Source organism: Salmo trutta, chromosome 1, assembly GCF_901001165.1.
Source record: "Salmo trutta chromosome 1, fSalTru1.1, whole genome shotgun sequence".
Classification (NCBI taxonomy): Eukaryota; Metazoa; Chordata; class Actinopteri; order Salmoniformes; family Salmonidae; genus Salmo; species Salmo trutta.
In genome coordinates, this window is record NC_042957.1 from 52127906 (window position 1) to 52154331 (window position 26426).

General features: G+C 43.5%; 1 protein-coding gene across 4 annotated transcripts in view; it reads right to left on the reverse strand.

Annotated features, from left to right (window-relative positions):
* LOC115199193 (collagen alpha-1(XI) chain) overlaps positions 1-26426 on the reverse strand; it is a 98549-nt gene that overhangs the window by 25320 nt on the left and 46803 nt on the right. For all 4 annotated transcript variants that reach the window (XM_029761843.1, XM_029761824.1, XM_029761838.1 and 1 more), the window contains 20 exons: positions 22537-22590; positions 22365-22409; positions 22036-22089; positions 21744-21788; positions 21102-21155; positions 20591-20635; positions 20102-20155; positions 19270-19314; positions 18523-18576; positions 17994-18101; positions 17561-17614; positions 17173-17226; positions 16546-16590; positions 15528-15581; positions 15182-15226; positions 14913-14966; positions 14482-14535; positions 2652-2705; positions 2413-2520; positions 30-119 (listed from right to left, as the gene is read on the reverse strand). In XM_029761843.1, coding sequence (XP_029617703.1) covers positions 30-119; positions 2413-2520; positions 2652-2705; positions 14482-14535; positions 14913-14966; positions 15182-15226; positions 15528-15581; positions 16546-16590; positions 17173-17226; positions 17561-17614; positions 17994-18101; positions 18523-18576; positions 19270-19314; positions 20102-20155; positions 20591-20635; positions 21102-21155; positions 21744-21788; positions 22036-22089; positions 22365-22409; positions 22537-22590 — 1170 coding nt within the window. The remainder of the gene's footprint in view (positions 1-29; positions 120-2412; positions 2521-2651; positions 2706-14481; positions 14536-14912; positions 14967-15181; positions 15227-15527; positions 15582-16545; positions 16591-17172; positions 17227-17560; positions 17615-17993; positions 18102-18522; positions 18577-19269; positions 19315-20101; positions 20156-20590; positions 20636-21101; positions 21156-21743; positions 21789-22035; positions 22090-22364; positions 22410-22536; positions 22591-26426) is intronic.

The window sequence follows — 26426 nt, forward strand, 5'->3', positions numbered from 1 at the left end:
GATGTGAGGTGGGTGTGTTAGCTCGTTACCATGGCTCCGGGGCTTCCCCTGCTCCCTCTGAAGCCTCGAAGCCCAGCAGGGCCACTCTTTCCTGGAGCTCCAGACGGACCCGGGTCTCCCTGGAAACCAGAACAGACAGAAAGAGAGAGAGAGATAGAGAGAGAGAGAGAGAGAGAGAGAGATAGAGAGAGAGAGCGAGAGAGAGAGAGAGAGAGAGAGAGAGAGAGAGAGAGAGAGAGAGCGAGAGAGAGAGAGAGAGAGAGAGAGAGAGAGAGAGAGAGAGAGACAGATATGGAGGATTAGGTCTGAGTCTACCAGTAAGCTGACAACAGGCCTCTTTTTATTTTTGTATTTTTTTAAGGGGTGGATCAGCTTAATATTGCGGACAGATTGTTGCTTCCATCAATGTAATTGTCTGCATCATTTCCAATCCCCCATATATTTTTGTGGTAAATATATCCATACATACATACCCATATATATACACACTACCGTTCAAAAGTTTGGGGTCACTTAGAAATATCCTTGATTTTGAAAGAAAAGCAAAATAATTTGTCCATTAAAATAACATGAAATTGATCAGAAATACAGTGTAGACATTGTTAATGTTGTAAATGACTATTGTAGCTGGAAACGTCAGATTTCTTTTATGGAATATCTACATAGGCGTAAAGAGGCCCATTTATCAGCAACCATCACACCTGTGTTCCAATGGCATGTTGTATTAGCTAATCCAAGTTAATCATTTTAAAAGGCTAATTGATGATTAGAAAACTTTGTTGCAATTATGTTAGCACAGCTGAAAAATGTTGTCCTGATTAAAAAAGCTATAAAACTAACCTTCTTTAGACTAGTTGATTATCTGGAGCATCAGCATTTGTGGGTTTGACTACAGGCTCAAAATGGCCAGAAACAAATAAATAGCTGGCCTTCTAGGCAGAGTTCCTCTGTCCAGTGTCTGTGTTCTTTTGCCCATCTTAATCTTTTATTTTTATTGGCCAGTCTGAGATATGGCTTTTTCTTTGCAACTCTGCCTAGAAGGCCAGCATCCTGGAGTCACCTCTTCACTGTTGACGTTGAGACTGGTGTTTTGTGGGTACTATTTAATGAAGCTGCCAGTTGAGGACTTGTGAGGTGTCTGTTTCTCAAACTAGACACTCTAATGTACTTGTCCTCTTGCTCAGTTGTACACCGGGGCCTCCCACTCCTCTTTCTATTCTGGTTAGAGACAGTTTGCGCTGTTCTGTGAGGGGAGTAGTACACAGCGTTGTACGAGATCTTCAGTTTCTTGCCAATTTCTCGCATGGAATAGCCTTCATTTCTCAGAACAAGAATAGACTGACAAGTTTCAGAGGAAAGTTCTTTGTTTCTGGCCATTTTGAGCCTGTAATCGAACCCACAAATGCTGATGCTCCAGATACTCAACTAGTCTAAAGAAGGCAAGTTTTATTGCTTCTTTAATCAGGACAACAGTTTTCAGCTGTGCTAACATAATTGAAAAAGGGTTTTCTAATGATGAATTAGCCTTTTGAAAGGATAAACTTGGATTAGATAACACAACGTGCCATTGGAACAAAGGAGAGATGGTTGCTGATAATGGGCATCTGTACACCTATGTAGATATTCCATAGAAAATCAGCCCTTTCCAGCTACAATATTCATTTACAACATTAACATTGTCTACACTGTATTTCTGATCAATTTGATGTTATTTTATTGGGCAAAAAATTAGCTTTTCTTTCAAAAACAAGAACATTTCTAAGTGACCCCAAACTTTTGAACGGTAGTGTATATATACATAAACATTAATTTATATACAAACATACACATACATATATGCATATATACATATACACACTTTTTTTTGAGTATACCTTTATTATTCCCCGCAAACCCTACCACCCCTCCCCCAATTGGAGTAAACTAATAAACAATAACACTTTGGATTCTACTGCCGGCTTATACATACTATACACATTTTACAGACACAATAGTTTACAATAGTTATCTTTTGTTTGTTTTTAGTCCTTCCTCTATTTCTGATGTCCATCAAGTTTGATTTCTATTTGTAACTGCTATTTCACAGCAGGCCTCTTATGAGGTGATAAATCACAGAGTACAGTGCAACAGTCACATCAACTGAGAGGAACATCCATATTTTATGAGCGGTAATGTACGGAGCACAGTGAGGTATGGAATGAGGGATTTTTTTTCTCCCCTTTATCAGTTTGGAAATTTGTGGGAAGGATAAATCCCACAAGGTGAGGTGACATATCTCGTTTCTGAGAGGGTCCTGGAGGAGACATGTATGATCTTCTATTGATTGCTTTTATGATGATAATAATGATAGTGTTGAAGATGATGATGGTGGTGGTGAAGATGATTCACTGAACATGAACACAACGGACTCACCTTGGATCCCTCCTTGCCTGCTGCTCCGGGTAAACCCATCTCTCCAGGAGGTCCTGGTGACCCAGGGTGTCCTCTGTCGCCGTTAGGCCCAGTCTCACCAGATTTACCCTAACGACAACCACAGAGACAAAATAAGACAGGAGTTCTCAATACCCCACAGCTCTCATTTATAGGATTGATGTTCATTGTGTCACAAAAGAACTACAAATGTAGTTCTAATCACTTATTGGATAACTCACCTGTGGTCCGATCACACCCGTTGGCCCATGTGGACCAGTCTTGCCTTGGAAGCCCTGAGAGAGGAGAGATGACAAGTGAGAAAACAGCAAGTGAAGCCGTGACCCAAAGCTAAGATATGAGAAAGAAACAGCCAGCCTGAGAGAGAGAGAGAGAGAGAGAGAGAAAGAGAAAGAGTCAGCCTGACAGAGAGAGAGAGAGAAAGAGTCAACCTAACAGAGAGGGAGAGAGAGAGAGAAAGAGAGAAAGAGAGAAGGAGAAAGAGAGAGTTATGATCCAGGAGAGAGACAGACAGAGAGTCATGCTCAACATGAGCTCCTGATATATTTCATATTTTTTTGTTTTTAGAATAAGATAAACACTCTAATCGAAAAATAAATGATGAACAACAACTATTCATTCAGAATAAAAAAAAAGTAACTTTGCGCCTCAAGTTTAGAAGTTTTGACTCTAGCAAGCTAGCTACACAACAAAGACCTAGCCAGCAGACTAACAAGCTAGCCAGAAGAAATGAGCTAGAACAAACCTAGCAAGGGGAGTTAATACAACTACATCAAACGACCAAACTGAGTGAGTAAACCAACAAGGCGCACGGACTAACTTTAAACATATCTTCTGTTTTTTTGTGTGAAGATTTGTCACTCTTTTTGCTGGTTTTTGAACTAAATTAGAGCTAGCTAGCAACAGCAGCAGACAAACAAACCGGTTGCTATGGCAACGGGGCAGCAGAACAGAGCAGCAGCAGGAGTAGTAGCAGAGCCCACGGGCACCATGTCCCCACTCCCACTCAGCGCTGAATCCATTCTCTACCCTCCAGAGGCCAAAAATGACACAACGAGGAAAGCTTTTAAATAGAAACTACTAAAGGGGAGGCAAGAAACCCTTTTCGCAGACCTCTTCAAAAACAGTGATGTGAGTAATTTCATCTTCCTCACTGACCAGCCAAATGCTTGGCGCTCAGCAGTGTGCTCTCACTACCCATCCATAAAGACAGAGAGAATCTGTAATGGGTGGAAGCTGAAAATCAAAGAGGCAGACGACCCTGACAGCACCATGATAACAATCAACCTCTACAAGACTGGGACTGTCATGGTGCCAGGTAACATTAGGCTGTTTGAAACAGACTGGGACTGTCATGGTGCCAGGTAACATTAGGCTGTTTGAAACAGACTGGGACTGTCATGGTGCCAGGTAACATTAGGCTGTTTGAAACAGACTGGGACTGTCATGGTGCCAGGTAACATTAGGCTGTTTGAAACAGACTGGGACTGTCATGGTGCCAGGTAACATTAGGCTGTATGAAACAGACTGGGACTGTCATGGTGCCAGGTAACATTAGGCTGTATGAAACAGACTGGGACTGTCATGGTGCCAGGTAACATTAGGCTGTTTGAAACAGACTGGGACTGTCATGGTGCCAGGTAACATTAAGCTGTATGAAACAGACTGGGACTGTCATGGTGCCAGGTAACATTAGGCTGTATGAAACAGACTGGGACTGTCATGGTGCCAGGTAACATTAGGCTGTATGAAACAGACTGGGACTGTCATGGTGCCAGGTAACATTAGGCTGTATGAAACAGACTGGGACTGTCATGGTGCCAGGTAACATTAGGCTGTTTGAAACAGACTGGGACTGTCATGGTGCCAGGTAACATTAGGCTGTATGAAACAGACTGGGACTGTCATGGTGCCAGGTAACATTAGGCTGTTTGAAACAGACTGGGACTGTCATGGTGCCAGGTAACATTAGGCTGTATGAAACACACTGGGACTGTCATGGTGCCAGGTAACATTAAGCTGTTTGAAACAGACTGGGACTGTCATGGTGCCAGGTAACATTAGGCTGTATGAAACAGACTGGGACTGTCATGGTGCCAGGTAACATTAGGCTGTATGAAACAGACTGGGACTGTCATGGTGCCAGGTAACATTAGGCTGTTTGAAACAGACTGGGACTGTCATGGTGCCAGGTAACATTAGGCTGTTTGAAACAGACTGGGACTGTCATGGTGCCAGGTAACATCAGGCTGTTTGAAACAGACTGGGACTGTCATGGTGCCAGGTAACATTAGGCTGTATGAAACAGACTGGGACTGTCATGGTGCCAGGTAACATTAGGCTGTATGAAACAGACTGGGACTGTCATGGTGCCAGGTAACATTAGGCTGTATGAAACAGACTGGGACTGTTATGGTGCCAGGTAACATTAGGCTGTATGAAACAGACTGGGACTGTCATGGTGCCAGGTAACATTAGGCTGTATGAAACAGACTGGGACTGTCATGGTGCCAGGTAACATTAGGCTGTTTGAAACAGACTGGGACTGTCATGGTGCCAGGTGACATTAGGCTGTATGAAACAGACTGGGACTGTCATGGTGCCAGGTAACATTAGGCTGTTTGAAACAGACTGGGACTGTCATGGTGCCAGGTAACATTAGGCTGTATGAAACAGACTGGGACTGTCATGGTGCCAGGTAACATTAGGCTGTATGAAACAGACTGGGACTGTTATGGTGCCAGGTAACATTAGGCTGTATGAAACAGACTGGGACTGTTATGGTGCCAGGTAACATTAGGCTGTTTGAAACAGACTTTCAGACCATTAAGGAGAGAGCGGAGAGAGAGAAGGACACCACCAGTGACTATCCCTCCCACAAGACAAACTCCACCAGCACCACCCTCACCCTTACTATCCCCACCCAAAAAGGCACATCCAGCACCTCTCTTCCCACCATGGCTGCCATGAGGGATGAGTTCACCAGACTGGAGGGGCAGGTGGTCCTGCTCAGGGAGAGCAAACAGCAACCAGACAACCTCACCTTAGAGGAGCTCCTAACCAAGGTGTAAACATCAACCAGACATCCTCACCTTAGAGGAGCTCCTAACCAAGGTGTAAACATCAACCAGACATCCTCACCTTAGAGGAGCTCCTAACCAAGGTGTTAACATCAACCAGACCTTAGAGGAGCTCCTAACCAAGGTGTTAACATCAACCAGACATCCTCACCTTAGAGGAGCTCCTAACCAAGGTGTAAACATCAACCAGACATCCTCACCTTAGAGGAGCTCCTAACCAAGGTGTTAACATCAACCAGACCTTAGAGGAGCTCCTAACCAAGGTGTTAACATCAACCAGACATCCTCACCTTAGAGGAGCTCCTAACCAAGGTGTTAACATCAACCAGACCTTAGAGGAGCTCCTAACCAAGGTGTTAACATCAACCAGACCTCCACACCTTAGAGGAGCTCCTAACCAAGGTGTTAACATCAACCAGACCTTAGAGGAGCTCCTAACCAAGGTGTTAACATCAACCAGACATCTACACCTTAGAGGAGCTCCTAACCAAGGTGTAAACATCAACCAGACCTTAGAGGAGCTCCTAACCAAGGTGTAAACATCAACCAGACCTTAGAGGAGCTCCTAACCAAGGTGTTAACATCAACCAGACATCTACACCTTAGAGGAGCTCCTAACCAAGGTGTAAACATCAACCAGACCTTAGAGGAGCTCCTAACCAAGGTGTAAACATCAACCAGACCTCCACACCTTAGAGGAGCTCCTAACCAAGGTGTTAACATCAACCAGACATCCTCACCTTAGAGGAGCTCCTAACCAAGGTGTAAACATCAACCACACCTTAGAGGAGCTCCTAACCAAGGTGTAAACATCAACCAGACCTCCACACCTTAGAGGAGCTCCTAACCAAGGTGTAAACATCAACCAGACCTCCACACCTTAGAGGAGCTCCTAAACAAGGTGTTAACATCAACCAGACCTTAGAGGAGCTCCTAACCAAGGTGTAAACATCAACCAGACCTCCACACCTTAGAGGAGCTCCTAACCAAGGTGTTAACATCAACCAGACATCCTCACCTTAGAGGAGCTCCTAACCAAGGTGTAAACATCAACCACACCTTAGAGGAGCTCCTAACCAAGGTGTAAACATCAACCAGACCTCCACACCTTAGAGGAGCTCCTAACCAAGGTGTAAACATCAACCAGACATCCTCACCTTAGAGGAGCTCCTAACCAAGGTGTAAACATCAACCAGACCTCCACACCTTAGAGGAGCTCCTAAACAAGGTGTTAACATCAACCAGACCTTAGAGGAGCTCCTAACCAAGGTGTTAACATCAACCAGACATCTACACCTTAGAGGAGCGCCTAACCAAGGTGTAAACATCAACCAGACATCCTCACCTTAGAGGAGCTCCTAACCAAGGTGTAAACATCAACCAGACATCTACACCTTAGAGGAGCTCCTAACCAAGGTGTAAACATCAACCAGACATCCTCACCTTAGAGGAGCTCCTAACCAAGGTGTAAACATCAACCAGACATCCACACCTTAGAGGAGCTCCTAACCAAGGTGTTAACATCAACCAGACCTCCACACCTTAGAGGAGCTCCTAAACAAGGTGTAAACATCAACCAGACATCTACACCTTAGAGGAGCTCCTAACCAAGGTGTTAACATCAACCAGACCTTAGAGGAGCTCCTAACCAAGGTGTAAACATCAACCAGACATCTACACCTTAGAGGAGCTCCTAACCAAGGTGTTAACATCAACCAGACCTTAGAGGAGCTCCTAACCAAGGTGTTAACATCAACCAGACATCCTCACCTTAGAGGAGCTCCTAACCAAGGTGTTAACATCAACCAGACATCCACACCTTAGAGGAGCTCCTAACCAAGGTGTTAACATCAACCAGACCTTAGAGGAGCTCCTAACCAAGGTGTAAACATCAACCAGACATCCTCACCTTAGAGGAGCTCCTAACCAAGGTGTAAACATCAACCAGACATCTACACCTTAGAGGAGCTCCTAACCAAGGTGTTAACATCAACCAGACCTTAGAGGAGCTCCTAACCAAGGTGTTAACATCAACCAGACATCTACACCTTAGAGGAGCTCCTAACCAAGGTGTAAACATCAACCAGACCTTAGAGGAGCTCCTAACCAAGGTGTTAACATCAACCAGACCTTAGAGGAGCTCCTAACCAAGGTGTAAACATCAACCAGACATCCACACCTTAGAGGAGCTCCTAACCAAGGTGTTAACATCAACCAGACCTTAGAGGAGCTCCTAACCAAGGTGTAAACATCAGCCAGACATCTACACCTTAGAGGAGCTCCTAACCAAGGTGTTAACATCAACCAGACCTTAGAGGAGCTCCTAACCAAGGTGTAAACATCAACCAGACATCCACACCTTAGAGGAGCTCCTAACCAAGGTGTAAACATCAACCAGACCTCTACACCTTAGAGGAGCTCCTAACCAAGGTGTTAACATCAACCAGACCTTAGAGGAGCTCCTAACCAAGGTGTTAACATCAACCAGACAACCACACCTTAGAGGAGCTCCTAACCAAGGTGTAAACATCAACCAGACATCCTCACCTTAGAGGAGCTCCTAACCAAGGTGTAAACATCAACCAGACATCCACACCTTAGAGGAGCTCCTAACCAAGGTGTAAACATCAACCAGACATCCACACCTTAGAGGAGCTCCTAACCAAGGTGCGGACAGAGCAGGACAGCAGCCTTGCAACATAGCTGAAAGAGGTTCAGCAAGAGAGAGACGGACTCAAGAGAGAGCTGGCTGATCTAACAAAGGAGGTGAGAGAGCACCAAAAAGACAGGCAGAGCAGTAATAACGACCTGACCTCACTAAGAGAGGAGCTGCAGGAGAGAAAGAGAACAGAGGAGAGGCTGCAGGAGAGAAAGAGAACAGAGGACAGGCTGCAGGAGAGAAAGAGAACAGAGGACAGGCTGCAGGAGAGAAAGAGAACAGAGGACAGGCTGCAGGAGAGAAAGACAACAGAGGACAGGCTGCAGGAGAGAAAGAGAACAGAGGACAAGCTGCAGGAGAAAAAGAGAACAGAGGACAGGCTGCAGGAGAGAAAGAGAACAGAGGACAGGCTGCAGGCGAGAAAGAGAAAGAGAACAGAGGACAGGCTGCAGGAGAGAAAGAGAACAGAGGACAGGCTGCAGGAGCAGCTAGATCACCACTCTATGACCTGCCCTCACACAGCAGAGGAGCCCAGCTCAACCAGCCAGGCTTCCCCAGCCCTGCCTACTGCACCCCTCCTCGCCAGCCCACAGAACAGCCTCCCACTGACAGTGGCACTGGCACAGACCAGCCACACCCCAGCTCCAACACCCACCAGCCCCCCCTCTGCCCCCTCCAGTCCAGAAGAAACACTGGCTGACATCGTCCTGTTGATGGAATCAAATGAGAAGTTTGTTCAGGAGAATAAACTTTTCCCTAGACACAAAGCGAGGAGCTGCTTGGAGCTGCTTGATAAGGCCCATCTCGGGTCGCCAAGCCACATAATCATACACACAGGAAGCAACGACCTGCGTGCTCAGCAGGAGAGGGTGGCGACTTCACTACGGGGAGTGATTGAGAAGGCCTCCGCAATCTTCCCCAACTCAAGAATCGTGGTGTCAACCCTTCTACAGAGGAAGGACTTCCACCCTGCCACAATCCAAAGAATAAACACCAGCCTGTACATCTGGCCCACCATCCCACCCTGGATCTGGACTGTCTCTATGACCATGTTCACCTGTACAGGAAGACAGTCTCCATCCTTGCCAAGACTCTCAAGGACGTCGCTTTATACCGCAGCCCGACCTCTCCACCCAGGAACAACGGCGCAATCTCCACCCCACCGAGATCACCGAGACAACACCCCGGACCAGCACCCTGGACCCCCCAGCCACGACGACAGCACCACCAACCTCAATGCCCACCACAGCCAGCGCAGCATAGACCACCCCAGCCCAGCTTCTGAGCCACCCAGACGAGGCCTCCCACCCCCCTGCCCCCCACCGCAGACCCACACTTGGAGGAGCCACAGCCCAGCAGGCAGAGCTACGCACTGGCTGTGAGAGGAGCAACGGGCCCAGCCCCCACCAACGAAATGAGTGACATTAAACAAATGCTGAGTCTACTATGCTCACATGTGATAGGCCGAGGGTCATGGTAAAATGAGCACAAGAACTCCACCATCCTCACACTACATCCACCCAAGTGGCATGACACAAATGCTATCTTAAATGATAAACACATCACATTTGCATAATAAGAGTTTACGTTAATTGAAAAATCTAATAGTTACTGTTGGATTGTGAGTGTTTGTCTCATTTTGAAGGTAAAGACGAAAAAAAAAGTTATGAAATCTTTTTACGTTGCATGTTGGAATTTACAAGGATTGAAAGTCCTCTGCTTTTGGGCTAAAGAGCAGAAACCCAGACTTCCTGAAAGAAATTGATGATGTTGATATTGTAGTACTACGGGAAACATGGTGCAGAGGTGATGTTTCCACTGGCTGTCCACTAGGTCATAGGGAGATAATCCTACCATCCACTAAATTTAAAGGAATCAGACAGGGCAGAGACTCAGGACAGGGCAGAGACTCAGGACAGGGCAGAGACTCGGGACAGGGCAGAGAGGCAGAGACTCAGGACAGGGCAGAGACTCAGGACAGGGCAGAGAGGCAGAGACTCAGGACAGGGCAGAGACTCAGGACAGGGCAGAGACTCAGGACAGGGCAGAGACTCAGGACAGGGCAGAGACTCAGGACAGGGCAGAGACTCAGGACAGGGCAGAGACTCAGGACAGGGCAGAGACTCAGGGGGAATGCTAATATGGTATAAATCTGAACTAATTCATTCAATCGAATTGATCAAAACAGGAGAATTCTTTATCTGGTTAAAAATCAACAAGGAGGCTATCTTTACAGATAAAAACGTCTTCCTTTGTGCCATATACATTCCCCCCTCAGAGTCACCGTGCTTCAATGAAGAGTTTCTCCATTCTAGAGGGGGAGATGAGTCACTTTCAGGCCCAAGGCAACGTACTGGTCTGTGGAGACCTGAATGCTAGAACAGCAGAAGAACAAGACACTATTAACAGTCATGGGGATAAACATCTACCAGGAAGCAACAACCTTTCCCTCGCCACATACCCCCACAGAAACAACTATGACAAAGTGAAAAACAAAAATGGAGTACAGCTCGTGAAGCTCTGTCGAACACTGGGTCTGTACATAGTCAATGGTTGGCAGCAGCACTGTAGACTACTTCCTCACCGACCTAAACCCAGAGTCTCTCAGAGCCTTCACAGTCAGCCCACTAACACCTCTCTCAGACCACAGTAAAATCACAGTGTATCTGAGAAGAACAGAACCCAACCATGAAGGATCACGGCCCAATAAATGACATGGTACTAAATAGGCCTATAGATGGAGTGCAAACAGTACAGACATCTACCAAAAAGCAATTAGTAGCCAACAAATACAATCTCTCCTGGACAACTTTTTAGCCTTAACATTCTCCTTCAGCAATGAAGGTGTAAATTTGGCCATTTGGAACATAAACTTTATATTTGACAAATTAGCCTCCTTGGCTATTTTAAAGAAGCATAAGAGCAAACCAGAAATAACAGATAATGAAAAATGGTTTGATAATGATTGCAAAAATCTAAGAAAGTAATTAAGAAATATATCTAATCAAAAACACAGAGAACCAGACAACAAAAATAGGCGCCTTCAATATGGGGAAACACTGAAGCAATACAAACACACCCTAAGAACAAAAAAGGAATAGCACATTAGAAATCAGCTGGATGGAATTGAGGAATCCATAGAATCAAACCACTTCTGGGACAATTGGAATAAATTAAACAAACCTCATCATGAGGAATTGGCTATCCAAAATGGGGATATGTGGAGAAATCACTTTGCAAACCTCTACAGCAATATAACAAAGTGCCCAGAACAAAAAGATATACAAGAAAAATTACAAATCCTTGAATCAGCAGTCAAAGACTATCCGAATCCTGTGGATACACCAATTACAGAAGAATAATTATTAGAAAAACTATGCACTCTCCAACCCAAAAAGGCCTGTGGTGCTGATGGCATTTTAAATGAAATGATCAAATATACAGACCACAAATTCAAATTGGCTATACTCAAACTCTTCAACATTATCCTCACTGAAAGTATTTTCCCTGATATTTGGAACCAGGTATTGATCACATCAATCTATAAAAATGGAGACAAATGTGACCCAAATAATTGCAGAGGAATTTGCGTTAACAGCAACTTTGGGAAAATTCTCTGCACTATTATAAATAGCAGACTACATAATTTCCTTGACAAACACAACGTCCTGAGCAGAAGCCAGATTGGATTTCTAAAACATTATCGTACAACAGACCACATTTACACCCTCCACACTCTAATTGACAAACAAGTAAACCAAAACAAAGGCAAAATCTACTCGTGTTTAGTAGATTTGAAGAAAGCATTTGATTCAATTTGGCACAAAGGTATTTTTTATAAACTAATAGAAAGTGGTATTGGAGGGAAAACATATGATGTTATTAAATCAATGTACACTAAAAACACATGTGTGGTTTTAATTGGCAACAAGCAAACATACTTCTTCTCTCAGGGACAGGGAGTGAAACAGGGCTGCCTAATAAGTCCAACCCTATTTAACATCTACATTAATGAATTGGCAAAAACATTAGAAGAATCGGCAGCACCTGGTATCTCCCTTCACAACACTGAAATCAAGTGTCTGCTGTACGCAGATGACCTGGTGCTGCTGTCTCCCACTAAAGAGGGGTTACAGCAGCACCTAGATCATCTTCACAGGTTCTGTCAGACCTGGGCTCTGACCGTTAACCTAAAAAAAAACAAATATAATGATATTCCAAAAAAGGTCCGGAAATTATGATGACGAATATAAATTCTATTTGGACATAGTTCTATTAGAACACACCAAAAACAACACATATCTAGGACTAAATATCAGCAACACAGGTAGCTTTCACATGGCTGTGAATGAACTGAGAGACAAATAAAGAAGAGCATTCTATGCCATTAAAAGGAACATCAAAATCGAAATTACAATTACAATCTGGCTCAAAATGTTCCAATCAGTTATAGAACCAATTGCTCTATATGGCAGTGAAGTATGGGGTCCAATCTCTAAAAATGAATTTACCAAATGGGACAAACATCCAAATACTGCATGCAGAAATTTGCAAGACTGTATTGCAAGTGCAAAGAAAAACTCCAAATAACGCATGTAGAGCCGAATTGGGCCAATACCCCCTCCTCATTCGAATAGAAAAAAGAGAGATCAAATTTTACAACCATCTAAAAACAAGTGACCCCAAAACATTCCATTACACAGCTCTACAATGTCAAGAGATGAAACAAGAGAAGAGTCCCCACAGCCAGCTGGTTCTGAGGCTCAGTTCACAAACTGAAACCAACCCCATAGAACCTCAGGACAGCACTTAGAAAATCTGGCCCAACCAAATCATCACAAAACAAAAAGAAAAATATATCACCTATTGGAAAGACACCACAAAAAATCAAAGTAAACTTCAATGCGTTCCAGCAGGTATATCTCACTTGTCACCTCCAAAGCCAATTCCTCCTTTGGCCACCTCTCCTTCCAGTTCTCTGCTGCCAATGACTGGAACAAACTACAAAAATCTCTGAAACTGGAAACACTTATCTCCCTCACTAGCTTTAAGCACCAGCTGTCAGAGCAGCTCACAGATCACTGCACCTGTACATAGCCCATCTATAAATATCCCAAACAACTACCTCTTCCCTACTGTATTTATTTGTTTATTATTTATTTATTTATTTTGCTCCTTTGCACCCCAGTATTTCTACTTTGCACACTCATCTACTGTCAAATATACCATTCCAGTGTTTTACTTGCTATATTGTATTTACTTCGCCAACATGGCCTATTTATTGCCTTTACCTCCCTTATCTCACCTCATTTGCTCACATTGTATACAGACTTATTTTTCTACTGTATTATTGACTGTATGTTTGTTTTACTCCATGTGTAACTCTGTGTTGTTATTTGTGTCGAACTGCTTTGCTTTATCTTGGCCAGGTCGCAATTGTAAATGAGAACTTGTTCTCAACTTGCCTACCTGGTTAAATAAAGGTGAAATATATATTTTTTAAATGCTATATGGCTCTAAACAGACAGTACATGGTGGCAGACTATCTGACCACTGTGACTGATAGAAAACTGAGGAAAACACTGACTAGGTACAGACTCAGTGAGCATAGTTTTGCTATAGAGACAGGTCGTCACAGACAAACCTGGTTGCACAGAGAGGACAGGCTGTGCTCACTGCTCCAGGGGAGAGGTAGAGACAGAGCTGCATTTCCTATTACACTGTGACAAATACTCAGACCTAAGATAATATTTCTTTCCCAAAATTATAATTCAATACAAAGAATTTGAAACTATAAAAGATGAAGAAAAATCAAATATTTATTGGGTGAAAAGCCAAAATGTGCAGTTTTGGCAGCCAAATATGTGTCCTCCTGCCACAACCTGAGGGACAGCCAGTGAAAAGTGCAAAGTAATGTCGATAATATTTCCCATCTTGTTTTGTTTTGTCTTTCATACCATGTCATGTGTCTCCTCAGTCATGTTGACACTGGTCTACTACCATTGCTTTAATGTATTGTTGTTCTGATTAATATTGTTGTTGTAGTTGTTGTTAATGGTAATCCCATGTCCACTACTACTATTATTATTGCCGTTGGTCCCACCATTTATTTATATATAAATATATATATATATTTTATACTTCAGCACTTCAGTAATTCAGCATCCAAGCCACAGCTTTTGTCTTGCTTGTTGTGGTGTTATTAGGGGTCTAGATGTGTGTTGAAATCTATGTCCATATTTGGATGACGGCGAAAAAGTAACTAACAACCACATAATTCCTGGGTTATCACAGAATCTCAGTTTAACTCACTGGCTCCCCTCGCTGTCCTGGATGACCTGGTAGTCCGTCTTTTCCTACCGCTCCCTGAAAAATAATATTGCACTTTGGATTAGCATAGACACACATGCTCACTAGATAGAGATAAACAGTACAGACAGACACAACATAAGACTGGAATGAAAAACAGAAACATGTTAAACAATGCAGGGGCTCCCGAGTGGCTCCCCTTACTACAGACCCTGGTTCGTTTCCAGGCGGTATAACAACCGGCCGTGATTGGGAGTCCCATAGGGCGGCGCACAATTGGCCCAGCGTCGTCCAGGTTAGGGATTGGCCAGGGTAGGCCGTCATTGTAAATAAGAATTTGTTCTGAACGAACTTGCCTCGTTAAATAAAGGTTAAATAAAAAAATGTAAACAAAATAAATAAAAGCTGCTTGTCATTTGACACATCACACTTACATTAGGTCCCTTAGGTCCTGCCTCGCCGTTCCTTCCCTGTGGTCCTTGGGGTCCCTGTACGATCAACCAGACAACGCAAAGACTCAATCCAGTTGACTATCTTTACCAGTATGTATCGTACACTGTTATGTATCTGTGAAGCATAATGATGGAGTATCGTTGTAATATTATCATCCTATGCTAGCTATTATTAGATATGCTATTATTAGCGGTGTTATATTATAGCTCAACTCTGGAGTTGTTAGGTTGTGTGTCAGACTGGAGCTTACCTGGTCTCCAGTGGATCCTGGTGGGCCTTCGTGTCCAGAGGTGCCCTGATTGGTGGATCATGTAGAAGGTGGAGGATTGGAATAGAGAGAAAAAACGTTATTGAGCCTGTTGGTCTATTCATTCATTTTATGAAAATATTTTTTTTTACCATTGTTAATCATTTCATTGGTGGTCTTTTGAAAGGAGTCCTGAAATAACTAATTTCAGTTTCAAACATGAAGCTGCAGAGTATTGTAGGTATTATCTCTTTGCACCAGATGGCATGGTATTCTGTGCTGAACAGTAACACAACAGCGCCTGTTCATTCTCTCGTTATGAGACAGCTGTGCACTGGCCTAAACCCACCTTGTCTCCTGACTTTCCTGTTGGTCCTCGTGCTCCTCTCCCCCCTCTGGCACCCTATGAAAAAACAACATCAACATAATCCTCCTTATGACAACACAACTCATCCATAGGAGAAGGATAAATGACAAGGGGTGAATGAGAGTTCCTATGACGCAAATCAGTGGTCGCCAACCGGTCTGGTTTTCTGGTTCCTATTTCTTAAAATGAGTTTAGTGCTGGTGGTAGGTGTACTTGATTCAGCAGCCCTGGTGCCGGAAAGGCAAAGTGTTCCCATTTTGAACCATGTCTGAAGGTAGAACTCCACCTACCCAGCAGGCCCAGAGAGCAAATCAAGTACACTAATAGGCCTAACGCTGGCCAATCAGATAGCTCAGATCACTGTGTCTGCACAGTTTCCTTGCGCCATAGGCTGTCAAAAGAAGCCTCGAACGCACAGCAAAGTTGATAATGTGAGATTTCTAAACATTTAAAACTATGACGAGAGAGAGACTCAACAAATACAGCAAAGAGCTGCTGTTTTTATGAGTAAGTTTATGTTTAAGTTGTTATTCAGGACTTTCAACACTTTTATAAGCCATTAAAATGCTAACCATGAGATGCAGGCCATCAGTTCAGTAAAATAAATGATTGTGATCACTCAGCTGTGCCTCACAAGTAATACAACAAATGATCTACTACAATGTGATCATATACCTTCCATTTAGAAATACCATTTCTAAATAGTCTGAGAAGAACAACGTTGGCAGGGCAATTCAAGCATAGTGATAATATATTGGGCCTATAGCTTACTGCACAAACCTCATTGCTACTGAACAGTTTTTAACTGGTTAATGTTGCATAGGCTTATGTTTATTTTTTTATCTGAGCGTAGATCTCGGCTTGCATTTTGACTCAGAAAGTGATCTTGACTCAGAAAAGGTTGATGACCACTGATTGTAAATGAATGGTGTGCAATGTCAGTTGGTGAGAAACCGTGACTCACACCTCACCATAGGCCCAGAGGAGAAATCTAACTCACATTAGGACCTCTCTGACCCCCAGTTCCTGCTTGACCAGATGGACCCTGCAGAAGAGAAATCCAGCATTATCGTCTATCAGTGAAAACACTACAGGCAGTTCACCAATCTTTGGATGGTTAGAGGAGCATTACAGTAGAGGGTTTAATACGGTTCAATATGGTTCAATACGGTTCAGTATGGTTCAATACGGTTCAGTATGGTTCAATACGGTTCAGTATGGTTCAATACGGTTCAGTATGGTTCAATACGGTTCAGTATGGTTCAATACGGTTCAGTATGGTTCAATACGGTTCAGTATGGTTCAATACGGTTCAGTATGGTTCAATACGGTTCAGTATGGTTCAATACAGTTCAGTATGGTTCAATACGGTTCAGTATGGTTCAATAGGGTTCAGTATGGTTTAATACGGTTCAGTATGGTTCAATACGGTTCAGTATGGTTCAATACGGTTCAGTATGGTTCAATACGGTTCAGTATGGTTTAATACGGTTCAATATGGTTCAATACGGTTCAGTATGGTTTAATACGGGTCAGTATGGTTCAATACGGTTCAGTATGGTTCAATACGGTTCAGTATGGTTCAATACGGTTCAGTATGGTTCAATACAGGTCCTATGGTTCTCACCCGTCTTCCTTTCTCTCCCAGAACCCCGGCAGAACCAGGGAACCCCACGGACCCCTGGAGAACACACACAGAGGTTAACCATCTACAGCCTTACATTAATCATGCATCAACCACAACATTTAATTAACTAATAATTAACCACAGTATCGAATTAAGCAAAATCTAATCCATAAGTCAAACACACTGCCTTAAATACGTCATTAATCAACCCGCTAATGAATTGTTGTCACTAATGAACTATTAATAAAATAACTATTTTTAAATCAGCCATTTATCATGCTTTATTTTTTATTTGACAGCAATGAGCTGAGCCAAAGAAATACACACTTCTTTCTGTTTCAAAGTTTTAATGTAAAACAAAGTTTTAAAGCTCTGAATTGGATTTCACCTTGGGCCCCTGTCTTCCTGGGTATCCTGGCAACCCTGGGACACCCAGTTTACCCTGAGGAAGGAGAGACAGAGCAAAAGAGAGACAGAGAGAGATAGAGAGAGAGAGAGAGAGAGAGAGAGATAGAGAGAGAGAGAGTGAGAGAGAGAGAGAGAGAGAGAGAGAGAGAGAGAGAGAGAGAGAGAGAGAGAGAGAGATTAACAGAAAAAGAGGAGTGGAATCATTATGGTTGACTTGGCAACATTGCCAAAAACAAAGTGCATAATGCATGCAAATACTGTATGACTTGGTTTAGCAGGGTGTTCATGTGATTACATGTACTGTAGCCGACACGCTGAACACGCATATATCCATACATAATCCCAATAACTCATACATATTGCATAACCAGACATATCCAGTAAATGTTACTAGTGAAATAATGTTCCTGTACCTTTTCTCCAGCTATGCCAGCACCTCCAACCTCTCCTAGGGGTCCCGACTGGCCCTTAGGCCCCTCTGGCCCGTCCTCTCCATGACCTCCTGTGACCCCGTTATCACCCTACACACGCACACACACACATCACAGAGAGAGATAGAGAGATATATAGAGAGAGAGAGAAATAGAGAGAGAGAGAGAGAGAGAGAGAGAGAGAGCGAGACAGAGACAGAGACAGAGAAAGAGAGAGAGAGATAGGGAGAGCGAGAGCGAGATATAGGGAGAGCGAGAGAGAGAGGGAGAGAAAAAGAGAGAGAGAAAGAGAAAGCGAGACAGAGACAGAGAGAGAGAGAGAGAGAGAGAGAGAGAGAGAGAGAGAAAGAGAGAGAGAGAGAGGGGGAGATAGGAAGAAAGAGAAGCAGACAGAAAAACAGGTCAGACTAACTGAGATCTCATCTCATTTTACATAAAATACCTTATTTTTTCATAATGAGAGACAGCTCTGATCTGAAGCGTGTGTAGTCTGGCGTGGGTACACTCTCACCCTGTCTCCCTTGAGGCCCATGTCACCTTTGAACCCGGGGAAGCCATCTTCACCCTGCAATGTGAAGAGGAGAAGAAGACAGTGATTTGTAATGATTCCTGATGTCACGTCCTGACCAGTAAAGGGGTTATTTGTTATTGTAGTTTGGTCAGGACGTGGCAGGGGTGTGTTTGTTTAGAGTGTTTCTGGGTTTGTTGGGCTATGTTCTGTTTTAAGAGGGGTGTTTGTTTAGAGTGTTTTGGGGTTTGTTGGGCTATGTTCTATGTTAGTATATTTCTATGTTTATCTAGTATGTCTAGTTCTATGTTTAGTTAATGGGGTTGACCTTCAATTGGAAGCAGCTGCTCCTAGTTGCTTCTAATTGAAGGTCCTATTTAAGAGGGGTGTTTTTCTGTGGGATTTTGTGGGTAGTTGTTTCTTGTTTAGCTGTGTGCCTGACAAGACTGTTATCGTCGTTATTTTTGTATACGTGTGTTTTGTTTTGTTTTTCCTTCTTTCTGCCGAATAAAAGAAGATGAGTATACACATTCCCGCTGCACTTTGGTCTAATCCCTACGACACCCGTGACACCTGATGATTCAGGAATCACAGTACTGAGATCTGGCAGGTGTCTGATCTATTAAATCTCTATGGGGGATGTCATAATAAACCATGAAGTAGAAATGCGATGCCTTTACAGTATCTGACAGTGAGACAACTGGTACTTTGACTGTGAGTAATCATATCTATTCTTCTAGTTTTTCTTACCTTTTCTCCTTTACTCCCCTTCAGACCCCTCACTCCATCAGCTCCCTGTGAAACAGACATTCAAATACAAATAGAATCAGAACAGGCCACAATATCACTGATAATCCCCATTCAAGACGATACTGTACTACAGTACTGTATTCAAAAGTAAATAAAAGTACTATCAACAGCATGCTTGGGCTGTCACTAAACCATGTTTTTATTGTATTTTACTGCTACAACTATTGTAAGAAACACCATGATTTGACCCTGGAGAATGACTTATGAATGACTATTGATTTGCTCTTAACCTGTCATTGCCCTGCTATTGACCAGTTATTGACCATCTATTAACGATTGCAGACGAGGTCAGCTGGCGCCTTAACGACAGTGACCTAGAGGTGGAATACTGGTGCTGTGAATATTACTTAGAGTGAGTAAGCATCCCCAGCCATGACGCAACACCCCAACCTATCCCCGCAAGACACACGTGCATACGGTAAATTCACACACACACATGTACACGAGTACACACACACACACCCACCTACACGCTCACACATACAAACACCCACACCCACAATCCCACCCCCCACACACATAAACACGTTCCTCTCTTATCCAACATTGTAATTTCTACTGTCCATCAAACGTTATTCCCACTGTCATTAGATCTCCTGAGAATACACCTGCTCTCTCTGAACCTGTCAACTGTCAATCACACGCTCACACACACTCCCACAACATGTCCATCACAGGTAGAGAGATTGACATGTCTGAGGGAATGGCTCTCTCTCTCTCACCATTGTACCTTTGAAGACATTTCAACCGTGATCATTACACAGCATCTCACCTTGACACCGCGAGTCCCTGGATAACCAACAGGCCCTTGGGTTCCAGGCAAACCCTGTACGACAAAACAACATCAGGATTCATCTGTCTGAAAAGCACTATCCATTATACAGATGCTAGTGAGCAATTGTGTTGGGCTAATGTAGCCGAATCACACAATGGCAATGAGTGCTTTTGACTGGACAATGACGACGAGCGCACTTTATGATCATTACCATACCGCTGATGAGCGGAATGGATTGACGTGAATGCGCAATGACGATGGCATTTAAAATACAATGAGGATGAGTCAACGGGAGTGATGATGATGACGGTGAGCTAACGTGGACGAACATGATTGGAGTGGAAGAGAGTGTCCGATGACAATGCATTAAACGAATGTGATGTGAGAATTATGATGAGTGAACGTGATTGGATAATATGGATGTTTATATGACAGCGCAGTGTTATGATGACCCAGGCAGGTCTAACAGGCTGTACTGTAACTCACATTGAGCCCCTTCTCTCCTGGGGGGCCTTCTCTTCCTGGATGGCCCTGCACACATTGAATAGACATAGCATATTAGAAGCCTTATTATAAGACATTATAAAGGCTCACACATGTTTATAACAAGAAATACAGCGTTGTACCAGCCGGCAGTACCTTACTATTCTAACTATCCACAGATCTCCAAGGCTGTTTAGAAACAATCAATGGAGCTTGATGGACAGTGCAAAACAAAGTGAATACAGCACAATGTATAGAGGGACTTGGAGGGTGTTGTGTCTACAGAACATGACAGTACACACAAAACATAAGCCATATTTACTATTACGTAAGCCATGTGGATGTAAGTTTAGCTAATCCCTTTTGTAAACAGATCCTTCACTCATCGAGCTAATTGAAATACTGTGTTGGAGAACGTTCCTAATGCCTTCTGTTCTCCCCTGCTGGTGGAGAAGTGGTAATGCACCCTGGTAAGGTCAGGGCTGCTGAGGAAGAATCAGATGGATGTACTTACAGTAGGGCCATCGATACCAGGGAGTCCCTGCATCCCACCGTTCCCCTGGGGACCCTGTGGGGGACAGAGACAGATCATGAGTGGTGAAACTTACTGTATATACAAATCAATCTGAAGGTTAACAACCATGTTGCAACAATATGATACAGGGTATTTGTGTTTTTGACTATGAATAGCCTCTAGTGCAGCCATACTCAACCGGCGGCTACCGACTTTAAAAATAAATCATTTAAAAAACTTGGGCTTTCAATTTATTAATGTGGTTGAGAGTTGTAACAGTAGAACGCACAAGGTGCAATTTGGAAATGTGGTAGTGCGTGGGAAGTTTGTTACTACGCCGATGAAGACAATATCCATCCGGACCTTTACCACCTAGGAAATAGTAGTTGAGTAGCCCTGCTATGGTATGAGGAGGCTATGGTGTGTGATAGCACAGCCTGCCTGTGTGTGTGTGTGTGTTCCAGTGTGTGTTTCCTGGATATTCATTTCCTGTCAAGTGTCCTCTGTAATCTGAATGGGAGCCAGAAGAGGCTGGTACCGGGTCACAACGTTCAAGGCCAGCCTCTCCTGGGGGGCGGAGCTGATAGCGGTCACAAGATCAGGTCTTTAAATCTGATAGGAAGAGAGATGCACGGTGCCTACCTTCTCTCCTGGCAGGCCGATGGGACCCTGAGAACCAGTAAGGCCCTGGACCAGAACAAAGCATTAATCAGGTTAATGTGTGTGTGTGTGTGTGTGTGTGTGTGTGTGTGTGTGTGTGTGTGTGTGTGTGTGTGTGTGTGTGTGTGTGTGTGTGTGTGTGTGTGTGTGTGTGTGTGGGAGAGAGAGAGAGAGAGAAGGGAAAGACAAAGAAAGTGTTGAGACTGTGTTTTTTATGATTATGTTTTTGACAACATGTTGTTGTGTGTTGACATTGTGTGAGGTTGTGGGTTACCTGTAATCCAGGATTTCCTTGTTGACCGCTGGGCCCTGTCTCTCCAGGTGGCCCCTGAGACAAAACAACAAGAAGCGTCACATGGTCAGAGCCCCACATGCTAGGAATCCTAAACAGGGTCATGGGACTGCTATTCCACTGTGGTCAATGCTTTTTTAGCTGTGTTTACTTTAATTAATAAAAGTCACTCGCATTCCACAGGTCTGATTGTGTTTCTAAACACCATCTTTAGAAAGCTTTTATTCACCCATTATAGTCATCATGGATCAACTGTTGTCATTTTGAGGTCATGAAAACTACAAGTCCCATTTTAAGTTAAAAATACTGACCAGGTTGCCCTTTGACCCTTGAACTCCATCCACACCTGTAATACCCTGAAAGAGAAAGAGAGCTAATCAGATTTAACTGTATTTAATGTTATCTGTTAATGTCAGATTGATTTGAAGGGTGTTAAATTGCCTATTGGAACAGCATTAAGGTAAAGGTTGGATGTTGACTTACTGGCTGACCAGGTGGCCCAGGGGACCCTCTGGCTCCGACAAGTCCTCTGGCACCCTAGAGTCAAACACAGCACACTGATCAATACTGTAACAGGTTCATATAAGCTCATGTGTATATTATACATCCTCAAATTATGACTGAAATACAGGTACAGTACACAGTACCAGTCAAAAGTTTGGACACACCTACTCATTCAAGGGTTTTTCTTTGTTTTTACTATATTCTACATTGTAGAATAATAGTGAAGACATCAAAACTATGAAATAACACATATGGAATCATGTAGTAACCAAAAAAGTGTTAAACAAAATATATTTGAGATTCTTCAAATTAGCCACCCTTTGCTTTGATGACAGCTTTGCACACTCTTGGTATTCTCTCAACCAGCTTCACCTGGAATACTTTTCCAACAGTCTTGAAGGAGTTCTCACATTCTGAGCACTTCTTGGCTGATTTTCCTTCACTCAGCGGTCCAACTCATCCCAAACCATCTCAATTGGGTTGAAGTCGGGTGACTGCTACCATGTTGTGTTGCTACCATGTTGTTGTCAGTGTTGTGTTAACTCTCTTGTCGTGATGTGTGTTTTGTCTTATATTTATATTTTATTTATTTATTTTTAATCCCAGCCCCGTCCCCGCAGACGGCGTTTTGCCTTTTGGTAGGCCGTCATTGTAAATAAGAAGTTGTTCTTAACTGACTTGCCTAGTTAAATAAAGGTTAAATAAAAATAAATAAAACATTGATGGCCTACAAAACATCAGTTGTGACTAAAGCTTTAGAGCCTCAGCTCTAAACCTTAACTATAGGTGTCTGTACAGAAGGCTACAGTGTAGTAACTGTATAGTATCGGTAGTGTAACTACAGGTCTATAACCCTTGTCTCTATCTGTTCTTAACTGACTTTCCTAGTTAAATAAAGGTTAAATAAAATCAAATAAATCAATTGTGGAGGCCAGGTCATCTGATGAAGCACTCCATCACTCTCCTTCTTCGTCAACTAGCCCTTATTTAATCAAATCAAATTGTGTTTGTCACATGCGCCGAATACAGCAGGTGTAGACCTTACTGTGAAATGCTGATTTACAAGCCCTTAACCAACAATGCAGTTTTAAGCTAATACCAAAAAATTCTAAAAAATGTAAGAGAAAAGAATAACAAATAATTAAAGAGCAGCAGTAAATAACAATAGCGGGGCTATATACAGGGGGTACCAGTTCAGTGTCAATGTGCGGGGGCACCGGTGTCGAGGTAATTGAGGTAATTATGTACATGCAGGTAGAGTTATTAAAGTGACTATGCATAGATAATAACAGAGAGTAGCAGCAGCGTAGAAGTGGGGGGGGGGGGCAATGCAAATAGTCTGGGTAGCCATTTGATTAGCTGTTCAGGAGACTTATGGCTTGGGGGTAGAAGTTGTTTAGAAGCCTCTTGGACCTAGACATGGCGCTCCGGTATCACTTGCCGTGCGGTAGCAGAGAGAACAGTCTATGACTAGGGTGGCTGGAGTCTTTGACACTTTTTAGGGCCATCCTCTGATATCGCCTGGTATAGAGGTCCTGGATTTCAGGACTCTTGGTCCCGGTGATGTACTGGGCCGTACGCACTACCCTCTGTAGTGCCTTGCGGTCGGAGGCCGGTCAGTTGCCATACCAGGCAGTGATGCAACCCATCAGGTTGCTCTCGATAGTGCAGCTGTAAAACCTTTTGAGGATCTGAGGACCAATGCCAAATCTTTTCAGTCTCCTGAGGGGGAATAGGTTTTGTCGTGCTCTCTTCACGACTGTCTTGGTGTGCTTGGACCATGTTACTTTGTTGGGGATGTGGACGCCAAGCTCTCAACCTGCTCCACTACAGCCCCATGGATGAGAATGGGGGCGTGTTCGGTCCTCTTTTTCCTGTAGTCCACAATAATCTCCTTTGTCTTGATCACGTTGAGGGAGAGGTTGTTGTCCTTGCACCACATGGTCAGGTCTCTGACCTCCACCCTATAGGCTGTCTCATCATTGCCACTGTTGTGTCATCAGCAAACTTAATGATGGTGTTGGAGTCGTGCCTGGCCGTACTGTAATGAGTGAACAGGGAGTACAGGAGGGGACTGAGCATGCACCCCTGAGGGGCCCCCGTGTTGAGGATCAGCGTGGTAGATGTGTTGTTACCTACCCTTACCACCTGGGGGCAGCCTGTCAGGAAGTCCAAGATCCAGTTGCAGAGGGATGTTTAGTCCCAGGGTCCTTAGCTTAGTGATGAACTTTGAGGGCACTATGATGTTGAACGCTGAGCTGTAGTTAATGAATAGCATTCTCACATAGGTGTTCCTTTTTTCCAGGTGTGAAAGGGCAGTGTTGAGCGCAATAGAGATTGCAGCATCTATAGATCTATTGGTGCGGTATGCAAATTGAAGTGGGTCTAGGGTTTCTGGGATAATGGTGTTGATGTGAGCCATGACCAGCCTTTCAAAGCATTTCATGCTTACAGATGTGAGTGCTATGGGTTGGTAGTCATTTAGGCAGGTTACACAGCCATCACTCTTCTTCTTGGTCAAATAGCCCCTACACAACCTGGAGGTATGTTGCGTCCTGTTGAAAAACAGTTGATAGTCCCAATAAGCACAAACCAGATGGGATGGCGTGTCACTGCAGAATGCTGTGGTAGCCATTGGTTAAGTGTGCCTTGAATTCTAAATAACCACTGACAGTGTCACCAGCACAGCACACCTACACGATCACACCTCCTCCGCCATGCTTCACGGTGGGAAGCACACATCCGATCATCCGTTCACCTACTCTGCGTCTCACAAAGACACGGCGGTTGGAACCAAAAATCTCAAATTTGGACTCATCAGACCAAAGGACAGATTTCCACTGGTCTTGTTCATTGCTCCTGTTTCTTGGCCCAAGCAAGTCTCTTCTTCTTATTGGTGTCCTTTAGTAGTGGTTTCTTTGCAGCAATTCGACCATGAAGGCCTGATTCACGCAGTCTCCTCTGAACAGTTGATGTTGAGATGTGTTTGTTACTTGAACTCTGTGAAGCATTTATTTGGGCTGCAATTTCTGAGGCTTGTAACTTTAGTGAACGTATCCTCTGCAGCAGAGGTAACTCTGGGTCTTCCTTTCCTGTGGCGGTCCTCATGAGAGCCAGTTTCATCATAGAGCTTGATGGTTTTTGCGACTGCACTTGAAGAAACTTTCAAAGTTGTTGAAATTTTCAGGAATGACTGACCTTCATGTCTTAAAGTAATGATGGACTGTCATTTCTCTTTGATTATTTGAGCTGTTCTATATGGCATAATATGGACTTGGTCTTTCACCAAATAGGGCTATCTTCTGTATACCAACCCTACCTTGTCACAACATAACTGATTGGCTCAAATGCATTAAGAAGGAAATAAATTCCACAAATTAACTTTTAACAAAGCACACATGTTAATTGAAATGCATTCCAGGTGACTACCTCATAAAGCTGGTTGAGAGAATGCCAAGAGGGTGCAAAGCTGTCATCAAGGCAAAGGGTGGCTACTTTGCAGAATCTCAAATATCAAATATATTTTGATTTGTTCAACACTTTTTTGGTTACTACATGATTCCATGTGTTATTTCATAGTTTTGATGTCTTCACTATTATTCCACAATGTAAAATATTTAAAAAATAAAGAAAAACCCTTGAATGAGTAAGTGTGTCCAAACTTTTGACTGGTTCTGTATATACAGTATGTATGTGTGTGTCTGTATGCATGTTTGTGTGTGTTTTTGTGTGCTCATCATGCATTTGTGCGTGCGTGTTTGAGAGATATTGTAAGTATGTTTGAGTGTGTGAGTCTGTGTGTGTATATGTGTGTAAGTGTCTGAGGAAGAGCGAGTTAATGAGCCTGTGCGCATATGGGCAAGTGTGTA